Below are 23,205 nucleotides of genomic sequence, written 5' to 3'. Positions count from 1 at the left end.
AGTGATGCTACTCGCCCTTTTCTGGTACCTTTCTGTATATATGTCCTTGATGGCAGATAGGCTGGAGCCCACGATGGAAGTTTTGACTACCTGTTGCTGAGCCTTTTTGCTTGCCACAGTGCACATTCCGTACCATGCAGTGATGCAGTTTGTTAGGATGCTCTCTAGTGTGCATATAGAGCATAGATGTGCATGGTCCAGCTGTATTCAACCTCTTCAGAAAGTAGTGGCATTAATGAGCTTTCTTGACTGTGAAGGATGTGTTCCGGGATCGTGAGAGTTTGTGAGTGATGTTCACTCCCAAGAGTTTGAAACTGCTCACAGTTTCTGCGGCTGTGCCGCTGATGTGAAAAGGCTGTGAGTGCTGTGGGTTTTCCTGAAGTTGATAACCATCTCCTTTGTCTTGATAACATTGAGGAAGAGGTTATGTGGCTGGCGCCAGTCCTCAAGCTCTTCCACCTCCTCTCTGTAGGCCACCTCATCGTGGTTGGTGATGAGTCCCTGCCACTGTCGTGTCATCAGGGAGCCTGTCAATGTGATTATTCTGGTGCTTGGCTGTGCAGCCATGTGTGAGCAGAGTGTACAGCAGTGGGCTCGGCACACAGCCCCGGGGGGCACCCATGTCGAGGGTGATGGGGAGGGAGGAGCAGTTATGCATCCTGACTATCTGATGCTTAGGAAGTCCAGTACCCAGTTGCATGTGGTCCCTGTGACCACAGGGATTTTCTCTGAGGCGCTGTGGTTTCCTCACACATTCTAAAGGTATACGGGTCAGGGTTAGTGAACTGTGGGCATGCTGTTGGTGCCAGAAGCATGGGGACTTGACAGCGACTCAGTGCACTCCTTGCTGATTTGATCTGACGCAAGTAGCGTATTTCACTATATGTTTTGGTGAACATGTGACAAATAAAGCTAATTTTTTAAATCTTTAATATTTGTCTTTGCTATGGACAGCTCCCTTAGTGCAAATGTCAGGTATCTCAATCCTTGAAGTAGATCAGCTGGTTGAGTGGTGTCACAACAATCTTGCACTCATTGTCAGTAAGACCAAGCAAGTGAATGTGAACTTCAGGAAGTGAAGGTCAGGTTAACACACACCAGTCCTCATCAAGGAGTCAGCTGTGGAAAGGGTGAGCAGCTTTAGGTTCCTGGGTGTCAACTTCTTAGAAGATCTATTCAGAGCCCAAATAGTGATGCAGTCATGAAGAGGGCACGCTGCGGCTATACTTTATTACGAGTCTGAGGAGATTTGGGATGTCACCAAGGACTCTAGCAAATTTCGACAGATGTTCTGATTGGTTGTATCACTGCCTGGTGTGAAGGTGCCAATGCTCAGGAACGTAAGAGGCTGCAGAGGTTCGTAAACTCAGCCAGCTCCATCGTTGGCACAGGTCTGCCCATCATCGAGGATGTCTTCAAAAGTTAGTGTGCCAAGAAATTGGCATCTGTTACTAAGGAGCCTCAACATCTGGGACATCCTCTTTTCCTTACTACCACCAGGGAGGAAGTACAGGAATCTGAAGATGCGCGCTTAATGTTTTAGGAACAGCTTTTTCCCCTCTTGCATCAGATTTCTGAGCATTCCATGATTACTACCTCACTTTTCCTCTTTTGCACTATGTGTTACTTACAGTAAATTTTATACCTTGCACTGCACCACTGCCACAGAACAATAATTTGCATGACATGCTACTTTTCAGTGAAATAAAAACGATTCTGATTCTGAATTTAAATGGTACCTCGTACTTACTCTTTGTGCTTCTATATATGTTTGAAGAGGTTAATAATTTTTAACAATTGTTCTGTCAGCAAAGATTACAGCAAGTTTGCCAACAGCAGCTACGTTTAAGAGACATTTAGACAGTGCCAAACAGGCAGGACATAGGAGGAAATAGTCCTAATATGGGCAAATAGGATTGCACTAGATGGGTAGAATGGTCAATATGACATGATGGACTGAAGGGCCCATTTCTGTGCTGTACCATGCCATAACTCTCGCCGCTAGGAAGAAACAATCACAGAATTTGATCTTTGAGATGTAAAACAAAAAACACTGTTTAGACATGAACAGAACTGCACTACTTTTCATAAATTGTGTTGAAAGGTTTTTACATATAAGTGAATACACAATGACGTCAATTTGAACTCTCGTCTGACAGTGCTGTGCTCAGTCGGTACAGTACAGGTGTCATCCTGAAACTTTAATCCATATTGATTCAAAGGCAAGAGTTCTACCAGTGACATTTAACCCAATACCCAGAGAGTGGCCAAGCTACCTCTTGCCAAGTTCCACTGGCAATCAACTTGACCATAGTGGACGATGACTTGGGCAAAGATAGGAGGGATATAGTGCACTTAAATTATCACTACTGATGAACTGTGCCCAACGCTACTTATTACTCGTGAACACAAAAAATTTGGAAACACTGAAAAGGTCAGGAAACACAGTGAAAGCAAAGCAGAGTCAATATTTCAAGTCAATAACTCTTCATCGTTGCCGAGTCTTTCCGGCATTTTCCATACCAGATTTTCAGCAATTGTAGTTTTCCATTTTCATTTTGATTACTTACATCTCACTGATCTCACTGCACTGCTGTATATTTAGATTGGTTCTATGAACGTGCGCCCAATGGATTGGACAGTTCAGAAATCCAGCATTGCTATTTGACACTTTTTATTAGTGCAGCAGAACAAGTGATTACTCTAACTTATCGTGTTGCTTTAATAAGCTAATTGTTGTACCTTGGTTGCACTTACAGAGGGAGAGTTGTATACTGGGATCTCCTCTGACTTTATGAGTCGGGACGCGGCATTCTTCCGGAGCCTGGGCCATCGCCGTGTGATCCGCACTGAGCAGTACGATTCTACATGGCTCCAAGGTGAGCAGTCTGCCTTTCCCAATTTCAGAATTTTCCTCTATGAACCCCGTGTGCAGTAACCTCAAGACAAATTTCAAGACAGGGACTGGGTAAATAAATGAAAGGGTTATGGGCGATTAGGACTATGTACACGAAAGGCCCTTTCTCCCATTCTGTGATTCTGCAGCTTTCACTTGAGAGACGAGTGTAAGCACATTCCTATTGCAGAGATAATTCCAATGCCTCTCAGCAAAACTAATCAGAGATTCATAGAGATGTACAGCATGCAAACAGACCCTTTGTCCCAACTCGCCCATGCTGACCAAGTTGCCTGCCTGAGAGAGTTCCACTTACCTACATTTGGCCCATATTCTTTTACTTATTGATGTTCCTGTCCAAATGTCCTTTAAACATTGGAATTGTTCCCAACCCATCCACTTCCTCTACAACCACCACCCTCTGTGTGGAAAATGTTGCCGCTCGGGACCTTTTTAAATTAAGAAACCCCAGCCCGGGGATAAGGACTGTCTCCAGTCACCACTCTTGATTTTAGGTCACCGCTCAGTACCTACACCCTAGAGAAAAAATGCTCTCGCCTATCGGGTCACAGATTCAGATTCATTTATTTATCACATGTACATCAAAACATACGATGAAATGTGTCACCTGCGTTAACCAACAGAACAAAGTAAAACATAGAACATAGAGCATAGAATAGTACAGCACAGTACAGGCCCTTCGGCCCACAATGTTGTGCCGACCCTCAAACCCTGCCTCCCATATAAGCCCCCACCTTAGATTCCTCCATATACCTGTCTAGTAGTCTTTTAAACTTCACTAGTGTATCTGCCTCCACCACTGACTCAGGCAGTGCATTCCATGCACCAACCACTCTCTGAGTAAAAAGCCTTCCTCTAGTATCCCCCTTGAACTTCCCACCTCTTACCTTAAAGCCATGTCCTCTTGTATTGAGAGGTGGTGCCCTGGGGAAGAGGCGCTGGCTATCCACTCTGTCTATTCCTCTTATTATCTTTTACACCTCTATCATGTCTCCTCTCATCCTCCTTCTCTCCAAAGAGTAAAGCCCTAGCTCCCTTAATCTCTGATCATAATGCATACTTTCTAAACCAGGCAGCATCCTGGTAAATCTCCTCTGTACCCTTTCCAATGCTTCCACATCCTTCCTATAGTGAGATGACCAGAACTGGACACAATACTCCAAGTGTGGCCTAACCAGAGTTTTATAGAGCTGCATCATTACATCGCGACTCTTAAACTCTATCCCTCGACTTATGAAAGCTAACACCCCATAAGCTTTCTTAACTACCCTATACACCTGTGAGGCAACTTTCAGGGATCTGTGGACATGTACCCAGAGATCCCTCTGCTCCTCCACACTACCAAGTATCCTGCCATTTACTTTGTACTCAGCCTTGGAGTTTGTCCTTCCAAAGTGTACCACCTCACACTTCTCAGGGTTGAACTCCATCTGCCACTTCTCAGCCCACTTCTGCATCCTATCAATGTCTCTCTGCAATCTTTGACAATCCTCTACACTATCTACAACACCACCAACCTTTGTGTCGTCTGCAAACTTGCCAACCCACCCTTCTACCCCCACATCCAGGTCGTTAATAAAAATCACGAAAAGTAGAGGTCCCAGAACAGATCCTTGTGGGACACCACTATTCACAATCCTCCAATCTGAATGTACTCCCTCCACCACCACCCTCTGCCTTCTGCAGGCAAGCCAATTCTGAATCCACCTGGCCAAACTTCCCTGGATCCCATGCCTTCTAACTTTCTGAATAAGCCTACTGTGTGGAACCTTGTCAAATGCCTTACTAAAATCCATATAGATCACATCCACTGCACTACCTTCATCTATATGCCTGGTCACCTCCTCAAAGAACTCTATCAGGCTTGTTAGACACGATCTGCCCTTCACAAAGCCATACTGACTGTCCCTGATCAGACCATGATTCTCTAAATGCCTATAGATCCTATCTCTAAGAATCTTTTCCAACAGCTTTCCCACCACAGACGTAAGGCTCACTGGTCTATAATTACCCGGACTATCCCTACTACCTTTTTTGAACAAGGGAACAACATTCGCCTCCCTCCAATCCTCCGGTACCATTCCCGTGGACAACGAGGACATAAAGATCCTCGCCAGAGGCTCAGCAATCTCTTCTCTCGCCTCGTGGAGCAGCCGGGGGAATATTCTGTCAGGCCCTGGGGACTTATCCATCCTAATGTATTTTAACAACTCCAACACCTCCTCTCCCTTAATATCAGCATGCTCCAGAACATCAACCTCACTCATATTGTCCTCACCATCATCAAGTTCCCTCTCATTGGTGAATACCGAAGCGAAGTATTCATTGAGGACCTCGCTCACTTCCACAGCCTCCAGGCACATCTTCCCACCTTTATCTCTAATCAGTCCTACCTTCACTCCTGTCATCCTTTTTTTCTTCACATAATTGAAGAATGCCTTGAGGTTTTCCTTTACCCCACTCGCCAAGGCCTTCTCATGCCCCCTTCTTGCTCTTCTCAGCCCCTTCTTAAGCTCCTTTCTTGCTTCCCTATATTCCTCAATAGACCCATCTGATCCTTGCTTCCTAAGCCTCATGTATGCTGCCTTCTTCCTCCTGACTAGATTTGATGTATGGTGGCAAGTGTCAACACACATTTGGGTGCCAATATCATGCCCACCATGTTCAACAGAATAACACAAGTAATAACACCAAAACAACAACAGCAAAACAGGACCTTCTTCCTCCCACTCTTCTTAGCCCTCCAAGCCCTCCAGACCTGGTAATGTCCTCGTGAATCTTCTCTGCACTCTTGCCACCCTACCTGCTAAAAATGAGTGACCAGATCTGTGCACAATCTCAGACTAAGTTTGCCTGTGCCTGGAAACTCAATCTTGGTCAGCAGTGCTGTGGAGCAGGAGCTGCCTGCTTCATTCTGCCTTTGAAAATTGGTTCCATTGATTCTCTTTGCTTTACTTAAATAAACCACAGTAAGGTTTTGAACCATTGAACCATTGAAGTGTTTGTTATACAAAACTCTGCGGCTGGTAGAGATGGAGTCGATTCAGCCATGGCTTTGCTTCCACTTACTGCACAAACTGATTATAGCATCAATTGCACAGTTGTGCACAAGGGGAGAGCCAAGCCTCAGGCTGACCCCCCACTCCTCTCTAACTGCTTTGGCTAAGTTCGCCCTGTTTCCCTCCAGATCCCAAGTTTGTGAAGGTCCATGCCATCGCAGAGAGCAACAATGACGAGGATGACAAAGTGTATTTATTTTTCACCGAGCGCGCTCAGGAGGTGGACAGCGGCAACGGGAAGGTGGTCTACTCGCGAGTGGCTCGGGTTTGCAAGGTATGAAGAATAGCTGGGAAAGGCGGTGAGTCAGAGAATCTGCACAGGGAAACATGGATTGAGTCGCACTTCTGCAGCAGATTTTTGAACAACACCCCTAACTTTACAATGAATTTTGCTGTCTCTGAGGATTGAGGGGATGTTGAGCCACCCTATAAGCATCTCGACAAGCACCAAGGCATTGAAGGTGATGGAACATCATAAATGGGACTTCTTTAGGTAAACACAGTGGTCAGAATAGACGTGCTGGGTGAGAAGCCCTGTTTCTGAGCTGGGTAACTCGATTACACTTCTTGCATGGCGGGTCTAATATCATGTTTGTAATGCTTTATAAAAGTAAAAATGAATTTAGGATACAGGTTTCGTCTCCTTAGTCCATCACCCTGATCGGGGCACAGGCAGCCCACAGCAGCTGACCAGAAGCTTCTGTCCTGGGCCAGTCTTTCAAGTTGTTCCCAGGTGTAGCCCATCTTCAAAAATCCTTCCTCTCCCAGGGATGAGGTCTTTGGAACTTCTCTTGGCATTTCTGTAGCACTGGGTTTTTAGGTGGGGTTGTTAGCCCTATGCCCAACTCTCTTCCTTTCACAACTGGGCTCAGGATTGTCTATGGCGGAGTTAAACAGGCAATGAAAAGAGTGTAAATATCTGTAATACTACACATAAAGGAACCCTGTATCTGAAACCCCTTCTTCTTGCACTCATGAATATTCTCCTAATTTATAACTGATCCATTTCCTCAGTGAAACCTTTTTTACAGCTTCTCCGGCTCATCCCAGTTCCAGCCCGCTAGCATCGTATCTTGAAATTACCCTTTGTTTCACTGAGTATTTTCACATTTAAGACTACTAAATTGCTGAGCGTTTAAACTTACTTCTCAGATGCCCCGTTCATAACGCAATTGAGCACAAGCTTACTTGCTGGATGACCACTCTGAGGGCAAGCAAAATAGTTTGGATGCGAGCTGATGCTTATGGGCGGTGCTTAGCTGATCGAACTCTTTTGTCTTCTCCAGAATGACATTGGTGGTCAACGCAGTCTGGTCAACAAATGGAGTACCTTTCTGAAGGCAAGGCTCATCTGCTCCATTCCAAGTTCTGAGGGAATTCAAACTCACTTTGATGAACTACGTGAGTATTGCACAATGTAAACGGCTAATGGGACACTGAAAGGAGCGCACTTGGAAAATGGAAAGAGATATTATGGGCAAATATATAATGGTAATTCTTTGCTATATTTTGCCTTACTCATAAACTGGGTTGTAGCCATCTCGTTGATGCCGTTAAATGAAGGATGTTGTATTTCCATGTTGTTTCCAGGATTGCAGATAGGGAATTACACAGTGTTTAATTTGTAATTAATTAGATATTAGAGTGCATTACCAAAAGCTTTTTCAGAGTGACATGTATGAAAAGCACAAGTTGCAGTAGGTATAAGCTGCTGGGGAGTGGTACAGTAGGATAATGCTATTACAGTCCCAGTGACCTGGGTTCAATTCCCTGCACTGTTTGTAAGAAGTTTGTACATTCTTCCCTTGACTTCTGGGTTCTCCAGTTTCCTCCCACATTCCAAAGACGTACGAGTTAGTAGGTTAATTGGTCATGTGGGTGTAATTGGGCGTCACAGTCTCGTTGGGCCAGAAGGACCTGTAACCGTGCTTTATCTCAAATAAATAAATATTAAACATTCAACACGATCGACAAATTGTGTCTTCAAGGACAAAGCTAGGTTTAGAGATACACTTGCAAAGTTTAGGATTAAGTCAGAGAATCACTGCCAGTGGTGAGGAAACTATTTTGGGTACACAGTACATCCCAAACTTCCAGAAATACAAAATTCTTAAAAATGACAGACCAGTGGTGGTTTGAGAAATACAGAGATGTAAAGATACCCAACGGCACCTCGGATAAAAAAATTTGTAGTGTATGTGGTCTTTCTCCCCACAGTCTGTGGTAAACATCATTATCTGCAGGTTTTTAACACAATGAGGACTATTCAGCATCTCAACTTTCAAAATGCTTATCAGTTCTGTGTCTCTCAAGCTGGTGTTGTCCTGGTTGTTAATTAGCAGTCTTTGTTAGTATAAGTCTATAGAGATTTCTACCCCTGGGCTGATAATATGTTCAGTGAGCCAGTGAAAGTTTGTTTCTACATACCTGACACCTCCACTCTGATAAAAACATATGGGTATAAGTGATAGGAAGATAGAACTCTTGAAATACTCAGTGTACTTCACCCATTGTTTTCAAGTACATGTGTTCCTCATGGTGCACATTCCTTCCGAAATCTAGCAGTGCTGGAGAAGTGTTTTAGTGCAGTAACTAGCTAAAATGGACACAGTTGTTCCCATAAATTCCCATCAATCGCAATCTCTCATTTATCTCCCTATAATCTCTTTCACTGGCCTATCGACTCTTCCTGATTCTCCTGCCAAACAAAGGCATTAAGGGGACAATTTACAATGGCCCTTTGGGTAAACAATTCAGCAAAAGTCTATTGACTTCCTGGGAGGAGTGTTAAAACAGATGTCAATTCAAGGTTAATAACACACAACAGGAATTCTGCAGATGCTGGAAATTCAAGCAACACACATCAAAGTTGCTGGTGAACGCAGCAGGCCAGGCAGCATCTGTAGGAAGAGGTGCAGTCAACGTTTCAGGCCGAGACCCTGTCCTGACGAAGGGTCTCGGCCTGAAATGTCGACTGCACCTCTTCCTACAGATGCTGCCTGGCCTGCTGCGTTCACCAGCAACTTTGATGTGTGTTTCAAGATTAATAATATATTTTATAATCTACCTGTTCACATCACTGACACTGTCAGTGCCTATTGCCCATTCCCAATGGTTCCAGAGCTGAGAATGAAGTGGAGAGTCAACCACATGGAGTTATATACAGACTGGACTGGGTCAGGATGGCTTATTTCATTCTGTGAAGAATATTAATGAACTAGATAGGGTTTTGTAACCATCCAGTGAGATTCTGGCTTTTTGTTATAAAACTAAAATATTTTATTATTTATTAAATTTAAATTTCCCAGCTGCCAGAATGGGATTTGAACAGGTGTTTTTGGATTGATCATTCAGATCCCTGGCTGAGAGACCATTATCAGTGAATGCATAATCTGGAGTGCAGTGTGAAGGAGTGATATGCTATCACAAGTGTCATCTTTTATTTGAGATCGCTAAGTGAAACTTTGCCTTCCGGTGTAAATGTGTGTCAAAGATCCCATGGCAATTTTTGGTGAAAAGCCGTTAGGCCTTCTAGTTTCCCAGTCAATGTTTGTGGTTCTCCCCCAGCACCCCACATCCCGAACAGACACACATTTTTTTCCCTCATTGTGTTCTTCCTTGTATAATTTATGTTTTTCTTGGCATGATACTCCCTGTCGTGCATGGTGATGGAGACAGATACTGTCCCAGAGGGGCATTTAAGAAACTCTTAGAGAGCCACATAGAAAAATGGAAGGTTATGTAGGAGGGAAGAGTTAGATTGATCTTAGAGAAGGTTAAAATATCATGGGTCGAGGAGTTTGTACTGTGCTGTAATGTTCTATGTAACTGTTATGACTCTTATACTATGTATCTGTGATGCTATTGCAGATCAGTTTTTCATTGCACCACAAGCTGACCATGTTTGCAGGACTATGCAATGAAAACGTAACCGTTTCACTTGCCAACTTTTTAACCGAGTAGTCAATTACTTTTAACGTGACTCAAAGTAAGATACTGCATTGACAGTCTTCAATCGTCAGCCTCAATGCCAAGATTTCTTCTCATTGGTGCCAATACTCTCTGTTTTCTCTGCAGAGGATGTCTTCGTTCTTCATGGGAAAGATAAAAAGAATCCATTGATCTATGGAGTTTTCACGACATCCAGGTGAGTGACTTGTTCAAAGATAAAGTTAGATGGTGGGTGATTTGACCAAAGGTCCGTTGAGAATGAAACATGACCATGCCAGTATTATAATGAAAGCTAGGATCTATTTAGTATGTTGTAATCAGCTTTTATCATCTAAAGTTGTGATTGTAACTGTCTTTGATACTTCCTCTAGCAGCTTGTTCTATATATCCACCACCCTTTGTGCAAAAACATGTTAGCAGATCCCCGTTAAATCTTTCCCTTCTTACCGTGAATCGGTGCCCTCTGGTTTTAGACTCCAGTGCAAAAAGAAACACTAGAGAATGGAAAAACTGAGAGAGATTCTGTTAAGAGCAAGACATTCCTTGATACCACCCTTTCACAAATTTAGTTCCACTAATTCCAAAAATCCTCTGCTTGTCCATTTCCTTCACCTCAGGAATATTATGGCCATGTCATCATGGCTTAGATTCCTTCCCCTCTTCTATCAACCTCTTTTCATTAAAACCCAAACCTTTGTGCCTAATAACACATCAGAAAAAGCTCTAACAGTGTCAGTTTGACATCAAGTACACTAGCGTGAGGCATCTTCAACCATTTTCTCTATTAAAGTCACAGTATGAATCAAAAGTTATACAGTCCTGATGAAGGATCTCAGCCTGAAACATCAACTGTTTATTCTTCTCCATAGATGCTGCCTGACCTGCTGAGTTCCTCCAGCATTTTGAGTGTTACAAATGGAAATTGTTGTCTAGGGACGCCTCTGATCATAGGATGGGGTTTGACTGTAATAAAGACCAAACACTAATGTATTGATTCTGACCTGTTTGACTGTTGGCACCATTGATGGTTTTATGGAAGAAGGCGGCATCTTCAAGCTAGAAGCCAAAGTTTACAGATAGCAAAGCAACCAGAAATACCACCCAAAATTTAACCTTGCTTAAGATAAATAAAGCTGCACAAAGAACCTGCCGTCTCTTATCAGCGACGTCAATGTTGAATCCCGACAGGCAGCAGGCAGTTCAGAACTACAAAGTTATCTCTTCAAAAGGTTGCGATGTGGTGATAAGAAACGTGTTTATCTCCGAAAGTGGAGAGGGAGCAAAGCCCTTGATCTTGACTCATTTTGTGGGAGTTGTTAGTGAGCAGTTTTTGAAACTGTAAATTTTCAAGTCCACTCAGTGAATATCTGAATAAAGCACAATGTACAGTCTTGGCCACATACATTCCTGATTTTGCTTGCATAATTAAGTGTGCTTTAAAACAATCTGCAATAGCAAGTCTGCCTTTTAACATCTGCCAACCATCATAGACCTTGATTTATTAAATGTTTCACCGCAATGAAATAAGGACATTTATGTCACTTTATTTTTGTTTCATTTCTAAAATGACTGCTTTCATTCCTCAATAAGAGAAAGAGTTATTTTTAACATTGCTGTTGCTATAACAGGATTTCCAGATAAGTCGTTCTTATTGAGGAGAGGCTGTCTTGTGGGTAGCACAGCCAGAATGCTAGCACACTGCCTCTTTGACTGAACTCAGTTACGCACTACACTTACATATCCAGGCTATCACACAGAGGAGAATACGTGGAAGCCAGGCATCTATGTTATAGATAGGGTGTGGGCAGTGAATGTACTCATAGTCAAGTCAACTAGAACCTGGGAATAAGGATAAGGACCAAGAGACAACTTTAATTCACCATATGCATTTACATGCGTTAGGAGGTTGCTGTGGTGTGTTGGCCAGGGCATAACATGCAACAAAGAACAACATCAAGCAATTATAAAGAATAAAGAATCATAGAATCATCAAACAAACAAATAATAGTTATAGGTTAAAGGACAGATACAGAATAAAATGTGCATAAATAAATAACAGCCATTGCAAGTTTGCAATTCTGGCCTTTGCTCTAAATGTGTACATCTTGCTTCAACCTCACCGTACAACACAAAATGCTGGAGGAACTCAGCAGGTTAGGCAGCATCAATGAGGGGAATAGACAGTTGACGTTTTGATCCGAGACCCTTCATCAGTATTGAAGGAGTCCTTCACAGACCCTTCAGGAGTCCTGATGAAGGGTCTCCACCCAAAACGTCAGCTGTTTATTCCTCTCCATAGATGTTGCCTGAACTGCTGAGTTCCTCAGTTTGTGTGTTGCTCTGGATTTCCACCATTGGCAGAATCTCTTGTGTTAACCTCACTGTACAGTTTCCTTTTTAACTAATTCTTTCCAAGAGTTCTGAATGGCCCAACTCTTTGCTTCCCTTAGCTTCCAGCAAAACTTTTCCCTTTTCTTTTCTCCAGGACTCGTCCTCATCTCACCCTTCGTGTTCTTTAGACTCTTGGCTGTGTATCTAACTCATACAATTGCTGCACCTTCCTGCAGTTTGCAGGCTTCACTGTTTCCTGAGTTAACCATTCAATCTTTCTATCCTTGGGGCCAGTGTTGTTAGTCGAGAAGCAACTCCTCATGCATATATCTATTAGAAAGGTAATTGAAACCTGCGCACAGTGGCCTGAGCTTGCTGAACCCTTAACCTTAGAATTTGTTCTTAACAAGCCCAAAGTCACCTCCCATCTTATGCTAGTGAGCCAGCTCTCCTCATCAATCCCTCATGATTGATTGATGAAGCTCAACAGAGTATCTTTCTACTCAAAGATGGTAGGCTTCACCCACAGAGATACTTTAAGAACTGCATCATCCCACCACCAGCCACACTTTCCTCTCCTTGCTCCTTTCCACTTTCCGCAAGGACCACTCTTTCCATGACTCCCTCGTCCACTCATTCCACCACCCATCCTTCACTGACCCTTGGCACTTTGCTCTATCTACTCTCGCAGTAGGTGTAACATCTGACCTTAACCTTCTCCCTCAGCACCATCCAGAGACCGCCTGAGAAGCCATTCCAGGTGATGCAAAGGTTCACATGCATCTCCCCCAACCAGGTGTACTGCATTGGGTGCTCCCAGTGTGGCTTCCTCTACGACACCATGACCAAGCACAGATCAGACAACACTTTTACAGAGCAGCTAAGCTCAGTCTGCAGTAGCTCTCCTGAGCTCCCAAGTGCATGCTATTTCAAGCCCTCCTCCCATTCCCTCACTGACCTGTCCACCTTTGGCCCACTCCATTGCCAGGGTGAGGCCCAAATCAAGCAGGATGCAAAACACCTTGTATTCCACATGCATAGTTTACAACCCAACGACATGAGTATTTTCAATTTGAGGTAAACCTCCCCTCCGATAGGTTATTCTCCCCCACCTTACATAAGGAACAGTAAGACATAGGAGCATATTTAGGCCATTCACCTCATTGAGTTTACTCTGTCATTCCTCCATGCCTGATTTATTATCCCTCTCAACCTAATTCTCATGCCTGCTCCCTGTAACCTCTGACACCTTTACTAATCAAGAACTTATCCACCTCTGCTTTCAATATAAGCAATGATTTGGACTCCACAGCCCGCTGTGGCAATGAATTCCACTGATTCACCACCTCCTCATCCCTGTTCTAAAATGACGTCCTTCTGTTCTGAGGCTGTGCTCTCTGGTCCTGCACTCGCTCACTTTTGGAAACATCATCTCCACATCCACTTTATCTTTCATTATTCATTAGGTTTCAATGGCATTCCCCCCCTCGTTCTTCTAAATTCCAGCAAGGACAGGCTCAGGGCCATTTAATGCTCCTTATACGTTAACCCTTTCTTTCCCGGGAACCTCTTCCTTCCAAACTTCACATTTTTGTACTTTTCCCCCATACTGCCCCAGCGTCCCTTTCGTCCCTCTCTACCTGCTAGTTCCGTCCAGCCCCGTGACACACACACACACACACACACACACACACACTCACACCCGTTCCCCTTCCAATATGGTTCTGGTTTAAACTCCCTAATGTTTCCCATCACCTCCCTCTGTGCTGCTCCCTTTTCCTTTCTTCCATGGTCTTCTACCCTCTCCTATCTGATTCCCCCTTTTCCACTCCTTTATGTCTTTCACCGATCAACTTCCCAGCTCTTTACTTCACCCCTCCCCCTCTCCCAGTTTCACCTAACAGCTCCCACCTTGTACTTCTTCCTCCCCTTCCCCCCACCTCCTTGCTCTGACCTCATCTTTTCTTTCCAGTCCAGTCCCAATGAAGGGTCTCGGCCCGAAACTTTGACTGTTTGCTCCTTTCTGTAGATACTGCCTGGCCTGCTGATTTCCTCCAGCATTTTGTGTGAGTTACCTTTCTCAGCTCATTTGTTCGTCAGAATCCAGCACTGGTAACCCCACGAATTCCTACGTCAGCAGCAGTCTCCAGTCTTCACACTCCCTTCATCTGTCCTTTGTTTCATTTTTTTTTCCCTTTTCACTCTCTGTTTGTCTGCCTCATCAAACACCCACCTGCCGTGCCTACTGCCTTCCCCTACCTGGCACAATCTGCCTTGTGTCTTACTCTCCACCTCAGTCCACCAGTCACCTCAGACTCCTTTTTCACCCATCTCCTTCCCCTCTTTATCCTGCTCAACTGACCTCTTCTCTTCTGACGCAGAGTTTTGATCCAAAGCCCTGAGAATCCCTTTATGCTCATTTGCTGCACAACCCTTTGAGTTCCTCCAGGAAGTTGTTTGTTGCTCCACATCCCAGCTTCTGCAGTCTCCTGTGTCTCCATACTTTAAGGCCAGTTAAGTCCACATACCTGACATTCACAAACATTGAAATACCACAAAAATTAGATAATTAATAATATTTCTTGACAATCAAAAAAAAAACTAAGGCTAAGAGGTAAACATCAAGTGAACAACTTTATCCCAGGGCAGAAATGACTACTAGGAGGAGGCATTATTTTTTAAGGTGATTGGAGGGAAGTATCGGGTGGATGTTAGAGTTAAGTTTTCTACACAGAGTGTGGTATGTTTGTGGAGTTCCCTGCTAGGGGTGGTGGTAAAGGCAGATAAATTAGGGACATTTAAGAAACTTTTAGGTAAGTAATAGAAAAATGGAAGGCTATGTAGCAAGAAGTGTTAGATTGAAATTAGAGAAGGTTAAAATGTAGGCACAACATCACAGGCTTAATGTTCTGTACTGTGATGTAATGTTCTAAGTAAATGGGATTAATATAGATAAGTACTTGGAGGTCGTCCTGTACTGTGCTGTGATGTTCTAGGACTCTAGAAGCAATTAAATATATTTAAATCAACTCAATTAAATTCAAAAATGGATTACATTGTGCTGAAATATTAGCTTTATTTCTCACATGTACACAGAAATATTGAAACATAGTATGAAATGTGTAGTTTGCGTCAGCGACCCACAGTCCGATATGTGCTGGGGGCAGCCTGCAAGTGTTGCCAGGCTTCTGGCATCAAAGTAACTTGCCCAGTCCCCAGCAGCTGTTTTCTTCCGTCAAAAACAATGGACCCAATGAACTTCACAGAGTGGACTTCTCCAGTAACAGTGGGTAGTAAAGTTCTGCTCTCTTCCACTGGACTTCCATGAAGAATCCAACATTGGAGCACAGTTGCTCCAAGAGCAGTCAACTGTGTAGAACCAAGATCTCTGCTTCCACTTGGAGGTTTGAAGCCATCATAGCCAGCCAGCTGTCCTGAATGGACCTCCCAGCTTTTAATCAGATGTCGGTGCCAGGGAGGGTAAGAATAGGAAGATTTGGCAGATGAATTTGAATTCTTGAATTCATGAAGATGAATGAAGATGAATTTGGCAGATGAATGGTTGAGGAACTGGTGCAGGGCACAGGGTTTCATATTTCTGAATCATTTAGATCTCTTCTGGGGAAGGTATGACCTGTACAAAAGGGTGAGTTACACTTGAGCCCAGGGAAAACCAATATCCTTGTGAGCAGATTTGCTAGGGCTTTTGGAATGTGGAATTCGTTACCACAATTGGCTGTGGAGGCCAAGTCATTGAGTACATTTAAGGTGGAGGTTCATTGGCTCTTAATTAGTGAGGGCATCAAATGTTACTGGGAGAAAGCAGGAGAATGGGGTTGAGAGGGATAATAAATCAGCCATGATGGAAAGGTGGAGCAGATTCAATGGGCCGAATGGCCTAGTTCTGTTCCTATGTCTTATAGTCTTATGGCAGGTTATTAATATAATATTTAATATATATCTAATATTTTATATTATAATATTTCCTGTCTTTGATCATCTGTTTCTGAGCCTATCGTTTTTTGTTTGGGTCTTCCACTGCAGTTCAGGCATAATAGTGTTATTACATCCATTTGTCAATTGCCCTTTATTACTACAAGTGTTGATGGTAACCAGCAGGTGAAGAGATGTTAAAAAATAAGCTGCTGGAGGAGCTCAGTGGGCCAGGCAGCGTCAGCAGAAGGAAAGGAATTATTGACATTTCAGGTCAATGCTGGGGAAAGTGTAAAGAGACATGTTCAGCTTCAGATTCAGGTTTGTTCACACATGTATATCAAAACATACAATGAAATGTGCCGTTTGTGTTAACAGCCAACACACCCAAGGGTGTGCTGGCGGCAGCCCGCAAGTGATGCTGCGCATTGCGGCTCCGACATAACGAGCCCACAGTGCTCAGTAGAACAAGAAGCAACACAGCAATAACGGCTAAACAAGCCTTTGTCCTCCTACCCGCCCACCGACACAACCAAGTTCAAGATTATTGTCATCTGAATACATAGACAGGGTACGACCCAAATAAAGCATCAGTCCTCCAGACCAGAGTGCACACCAAAACATATATTACACACTACACATAAACCAAAATATTACCATAAAAGAGTTAATGAAATATAATTCAAATGCATGGAGTGTGCAGCACATGTGAACAGTTAACAGCTCACTGTCCTAACGCCAAGACCTTGATGGTGGCAGGGTATTCATTAGTCTCACAGCCTGGGGGAAGAAGCTGTTGCCCAGTCTGGCAGTCCCAGCCCTGACGGTTCTATGCCTGCTTCCTGAGAATAGTGGGGTCAAAGAGATTGTGGGATTGGGATGGGTGGTAGGGATCCTCAGCGAAGCTTTGAGCCCTTCATCTGCAACACTCCTGGTAAATGTCACAAATAGGGAGGAGGGAGACTCTGAAGATCTTCTCGGTGGTTCTTACTATTCTCTGCACAGTCCTGGAGTCTGATGCCTTAGAGTTTCCGTACCACACAATGATGCAACCAGACAGGACACTCTGGATTATGTAGAAAGCTGTTAGAATGGGGGTGGGGAGTACTGCATACCTCAGTCTCCTCAGAAAGTGTAGCTGTTGCTGTGCCTTCTTGACTAATGTGGAGGTGTTGTCCACATTGTTGTTGTTCTCACACTATTTGACAAGCCTCCCTACCTCCTCCCTGTACGCCAGCTCATCATTGTTGCTGATGAGGCCAAGCACTGTGGTATCATGGGCAAGCTTGATGTTGCAGTTTGAGCTGAAACTGGCATTGCAGTTGTGAGTCAGTAGTATGAACATCAGTGGACTGAGCACACAGCCCTGGGGTCATCAGTGCTCAGCGTGATGGAGCTTCAGGTGTTGCTGCCAACTCCGACTGACTGGGGTCTTTCAGTCCAGAAGTCCAAGATCCAGTTACAGAGAGAGGAGTTGAGTCTCAACTAGGACAGCTTATTCACCAGCTTCTGAAGGATAATTGTGTTAAAGGCTGAGCTGAAGTCAATGAACAACATCCTGGCTTATGAAGCATCGTTTTCTGGGAGGGACAGGACCTGAATGAAGGCCCAGAGCTATGGCATTATCACTGGATCAGTTCGAGCGGTAGGCAAACTGGAAAGGGTCCAACGTAGCTGGAAGGTGGGATTTTATATGATCCATTATCAACTGCTTAAAGCACTTCATAATTGTTGAGATCTGTGCCACTGGGAAGTAATCGTTTAGGCCAGTTACTGTCGCTGTCTTGGGCACCGGAATGATGGTGGTTGCCTTGAGCATTCAGCCTATCAGGAGAGGACAGGAAGTCTTTCAACTCCAGGACAGATCTCCAGTCTCCAGTCTCCAGGCTTCCACCATTGGGCTTTAACTTCTGGTCTTCCAATTGACCTTCAGGTTCTGACCTTCGGTATCGAGCACCAGGCCAGCTGAAGATGGAATCCCCAATTCCAGGCCCACTGACTGACTGGCCCTTGTGCCTCCTCACGCCTCCTGCTTGTATCTGATCCCCAGACCCACCAACTCGGGACAGCCCAACTCCACAGATGCCCTTCGCTACCCATCCATGTCACTGGCTTTCAAGCACATGCGGAGGCTTGGCCACATTGAGCGTGGAGCAGAAGCCTCAACCCGGATGCTCCTCATACCCGCCCACGCCACTGGAGTTCAAACGCGGAACGCAGCGTGGAGGCCTGACCTTAACTACTCCATCCCTGTCCCCAAACCACAATCTGACCCCCAAATCCCCCACATCACTGTCTCTAAACCCTAACCTGACCCCTAACTTCTCTCTCTGTCCCCAAAACCATCCCCACAAGCTTAAAGAGCAACAATGATCTTGACAGAGACCACAGATCGGCTCCATCTTGGTACCTAAATGTGAGGGGTAAGTTCTTTTCACAGAGAACAGTGGGTGCTTGGAACATGTTACCAGGGATGTTGTGGAACCGGACACAATACAGGCATTTATGAAGCATTTCGACAGATACATGAACATGTACAGAATGGAGGGATATGGATCATGTGCAGCCAGATCAATTTAGTTTAATTTGGGTCAAGCCACACCATCCAGCAACCCCCGACTTAACCCTGAACTGATCACGGAACCATTTACAATCACCGATTAACCTACTAAGCAACGCGTCCTTGGACTGTGGGCGGCAACTAAAGGACCTGGAGGAAACCCGTACATTCCACGGGGAGGATGTACAGACTACTTATGATAACATCAGAACTGAACTCCAAACTCCGATGCCCCAAGCTGTGATAGCATCACGTTAACCGCTATGCTATCATCGCGCCCATTATGGTTGGCACAGACATGATGGGCTGAAGGGCCTCTCCCTGTGTGTATACTGTTCTGTATTCTAGATACTACTTCATCTGCTGAGTTCCTCCAGAAGTTTATTGTTTCATTCCAGATTCCAGCATCTGAAGTCTCTTGTGTCTCCAAAGAACATAGAACATAGAATAGTACAGCACAGTACAGGCCCTTCAGCCCACAATGTTGTGCCGACCCTCAAACCCTGCCTCCCATATAACCCCCACCTTAAATTCCTCCATATATCTGTCTAGTAGTCTCTTAAATTTCACTAGTGTATCTGCCTCCACCACTGACTCAGGCAGTGCATTCCTCGCACCAACCACTCTGGGTAAAAAACCTTCCTCTAATATCCCCCTTGAACTTCCCATCCTTTATCTTAAAGCCATGAGCAGCGGTGCCCTGGGGAAGGGGCGCTGGCTGTGCACTCTATCTATTCCTCTTAATGTCTTATATACCTCTATCATGTCTCCTCTCATCCTCCTTCTCTCCAGAGAGTAAAGCCCTAGCTCCCTTAATCTCTGATCATAATGCATACTTTCTAAACCAGGCAGCATCCTGGTAAATCTCCTCTGTACCCTTTCCAATGCTTCCACATCCTTCCTATAGTGAGGCGACCAGAAATGGACACAGTACTCCAAGTGTGGCCTAACCAGAGTTTTATAGAGCTGCATCAGAAGTGGTTGAGGCAGGTTCGATGTTGTCGTTTAAAGTTAAATTGGATAGATATGTGGACAGGAAAGGAATGGAGGGTTATGGGCTGAGTGCAGGTCGGTGGGACTAGGTGAGAGTAAGAGTTCAGCACGGACTAGAAGGGCCGAGATGGCCTGTTTCCGTGCTGTAATTGTTATATGGTTATATGGCTGTATCATTACTCCGCGACTCTTAAACTCTATCCCTTGACTTATGAAAGCTAACACCCCATAAGCTTTCTTAACTACCCTATCTACCTGTGAGGCAACTTTCAGGGATCTGTGGACATGTACTCCCAGATACCTCTGCTCCTCCACACTACCAAGTATCCTGCCATTTACTTTGTACTCTGCCTTGGAGTTTGTCCTTCCAAATTGTACCACCTCACACTTCTCCAGACATAAGTAACTTGAACTTACATAACACATTCAACACAGGAATCAACTCAAAGTACCCATGAACAATATTTCACACCAAGATAAAGAAAGTTGTTTTAGTCACTAATGTCTTGGTCGTGGAGGTAGATTCTGAGGTGGGCCTCAGTGGCAGGGCAGAGGTCTGGAATTCAGGCTTAGAAGGCGGAAGCGTGCACAGCCAGAGACTTTTTACCAGGGCAGAAATGGCTAACACAAAGGGGTGTAATTTTAAGGTATTTAAAGGTGGGTATTGGGGTGGGGGGTTGTCAGAGGTAAGTCTTTTTACACAGAGAATGATGGGTGCTTGGAATGTTCTGCCAGGGGTGGTGGTATTGGCGGGCACATTAGGGGCATTTAAGAAACTCCTAGATAGACACATGGATGATAGAAAAATGGAGGGCCATGTAGGACAGAATCGGAGTAGATTAAAGGGCTGGCACAACATCGTGGGCCAAAAGCCCTGTACTGTGCCGTAATGTTGTATGTTCTATGCTCTAAGAAACGGTATAACTGCGAGGGAAAAAACATGCAGTGAGCAGAACTGGGAAGTTGCGGGGATTTACAAAAAGGGCTGCAGGAAGGAGTGAGTGTCTGAATGTTAGGATAGGAATTTGATGTTGGTGATTTCAGAGAAAACAGGTATCAGAGAAGATGAGTGAGTGCAAGGGTGATGGGCAACCGGAAAGCGATGTGGTTTCATTACATTGGTGCCGATTTTAATCTATAGAGATGCAGGTGGACTGCAAAACAGAGACTTGCAGCTACTGGAATTTGTTGCTGGCTCGGTGTGAGGCGAGGTGTCACCTACCGGCAGTGTGCTTGGGTCTTTCCACTATCTCTGCAGTGACACATCTGCTGATATTTTGTCTGCCGATTTTTTGATATGTTACTGCGCTGATTGGCGGCAGGGCTTGCTCAGCTGTCAGCATCTCTGGTCTGATAGAACAGATAACGTTTCCAAACAAGCTGCAATTTTCATTCCAGAAGTGCTCTCTTACTGGCAGTGTACACAGGCAGCCTAGGCTTCTTGTCCCAGCTGAGACGAGGTGCGTGGCATTTGTTGACCAGTCGGAGTTAATGTATAGTATTCTCCAAAGCTTTCTTTTTAAATCTTTTTATTAATTTTCAAAATTATAAACTCAATAACAAAGTTGGTACAAAGAGCTTGGAATCCTCCAAAGCTGCCTGCAGCACTTTGTTCAAACAGCTGACCTTTTGGAATAAGACCATAAGACACAGGAGCAAAATTAGGCCATTCAGCCCATCAGATTTTCTGCGCTCTCCAACATAGCTGATCCATCATCCCTCTCAACCTGTTCTCCTGCCTTCTCCCCTTAACCTTTGACACCCCGATTAATCACGATCCTATCAACCTCTGCCTTAAATATACACAATGACTTGGCCTGCAAAGCCGTGAGCAGAAATGAATTCCACAGATTCACCAACTAAAGAATTCTTTTGAATTTTTTTTCCTCACCTCTGTTCTAAATGGACATCTCTCAATTCTGAGGCAGTGACCTCTGATCCTAGACACCCCAACTGTAGGAAACGTCCCCTCCATATTTACTCCATCCAGACCTTTCAATATTCAATAGGTTTTAATAAGCTCTTCCCTCATTCTTCTGCAAATACAGGCTTAGAGCCATCAAATGCCCCTGATATATTAACAGTTACATTCCTGGGATCATTTTTATGAACCTCCTTTGGGCACTCTCCAATGCCAGCACATATTTTCTTAGACAAGGGGCCCAAAACTGCTCTCAATACTCACAATACACACTGCTCACAAGTGCAATCTGACCTGTGCCTTATAAAACCTCAGCATTATATCCTTGATCTTATAATCTCGTCCTCTGGAAATGAATGCTAACATTGTACTTGCCTTCCGTACCACTGACTCAACCTGCAAGTTAACTTTTAGAGAATCCTGCAAAGTTCCACAAGTCCCTTTACATCTTTGATTTTGGATTTTTTTCCCCACTTAGAAAATAGTCCACTCCTTTATTCTTTCTACCAAAGTGCATGACCATACATTTCCCTACACTGTATACCATCTGCCATTCTCTCCATTCTGTCTAAGTCTGTCTTTGTCCATTCTCTCAATCTAAGTTCTTCGTATCGTGCACAAACTTGGCCACAAAGCCATCAATTCCTTCATCTAAATCACTGACATACAATGTGAAAAGAAATGGTCCCAGCACTGACCCCTGTGGCACACCACTAGTCACTAGCAGCCAAACAGAAAAGGTCCCTTTTTTCCCACTCTTTGCCTCCTGTCAGTCAGCCAATCTTCTATCCATGCTGACGTCTTTCCTGTCATATCATGGGTTCTTATTTTGGTAATCGGCCTCATGTGCAGCACATTATTAGAGGCCTTTTGTAAATCCAAATAAACAACATCCACTGACTCTCCTTTGTCTATCCAGCTTCTTGTTTTCTCAAAGAATTCCAACAAATTTCTCAGGCAAGGTTTCTCCTTTAGAAAACCATGCTAACTTTGGCCTATTTTATCACGTGCTTCCAGGTACCCCGAAACCACATCCTTAATAACAGACCCCAACATCTTTCCAACCATTAAAATCAGGCTAGCAAGCCTATAATTTCCATTCTTCTACCTCTCTCCCCTCTTAAAGAGTGGAGTGATAGTTGCAATTTTCTAGACTTCAGGAACCATTCCAGAATCTAGTGATTCTTGGAAGGTAATGCCTCCAGAATCTCTTAGACACATTTTTCAGAACCCTGGACCAGTTGGGTGTAGTCCAACTAGTCCAGGTGACTTTTCTACCTTCAGACCTTTCAGCTTCCCAAGCATCTTCTCATTAGTATTAGCATATATTATATCTTCAGATATTATATTATACCTCCATATTTCATCTTTTCTCTCTGTATGACTTTTTTAAAGTTGCCTTCTGTTGGTTTTTAAAAGTTTCCAACCCTCTACCATCCCACAATTTTTTTGCGACATTATATGCCCTCTCTGTTGCTTTTATGCAGTCTTTGACTTCCCTTGTCAGCCACAGTGGCCTCATCCTCCCTTTAGAATACTA

At 44.2% G+C, this 23,205-nt stretch overlaps 1 protein-coding gene across 4 annotated transcripts in view; it reads left to right on the top strand.

Annotated features, from left to right (window-relative positions):
- Positions 1–23,205, top strand: part of sema3h (sema domain, immunoglobulin domain (Ig), short basic domain, secreted, (semaphorin) 3H) — a 233,713-nt gene that overhangs the window by 169,780 nt on the left and 40,728 nt on the right. For all 4 annotated transcript variants that reach the window (XM_072280640.1, XM_072280642.1, XM_072280641.1 and 1 more), the window contains 4 exons: positions 2,760–2,879; positions 6,105–6,250; positions 7,263–7,377; positions 10,054–10,123. In XM_072280640.1, coding sequence (XP_072136741.1) covers positions 2,760–2,879; positions 6,105–6,250; positions 7,263–7,377; positions 10,054–10,123 — 451 coding nt within the window. The remainder of the gene's footprint in view (positions 1–2,759; positions 2,880–6,104; positions 6,251–7,262; positions 7,378–10,053; positions 10,124–23,205) is intronic.

Source organism: Mobula birostris, chromosome 16 (assembly GCF_030028105.1).
Source record: "Mobula birostris isolate sMobBir1 chromosome 16, sMobBir1.hap1, whole genome shotgun sequence".
Classification (NCBI taxonomy): domain Eukaryota; kingdom Metazoa; phylum Chordata; class Chondrichthyes; order Myliobatiformes; family Myliobatidae; genus Mobula; species Mobula birostris.
This window is presented reverse-complemented; position numbering and strand designations above follow the sequence as displayed.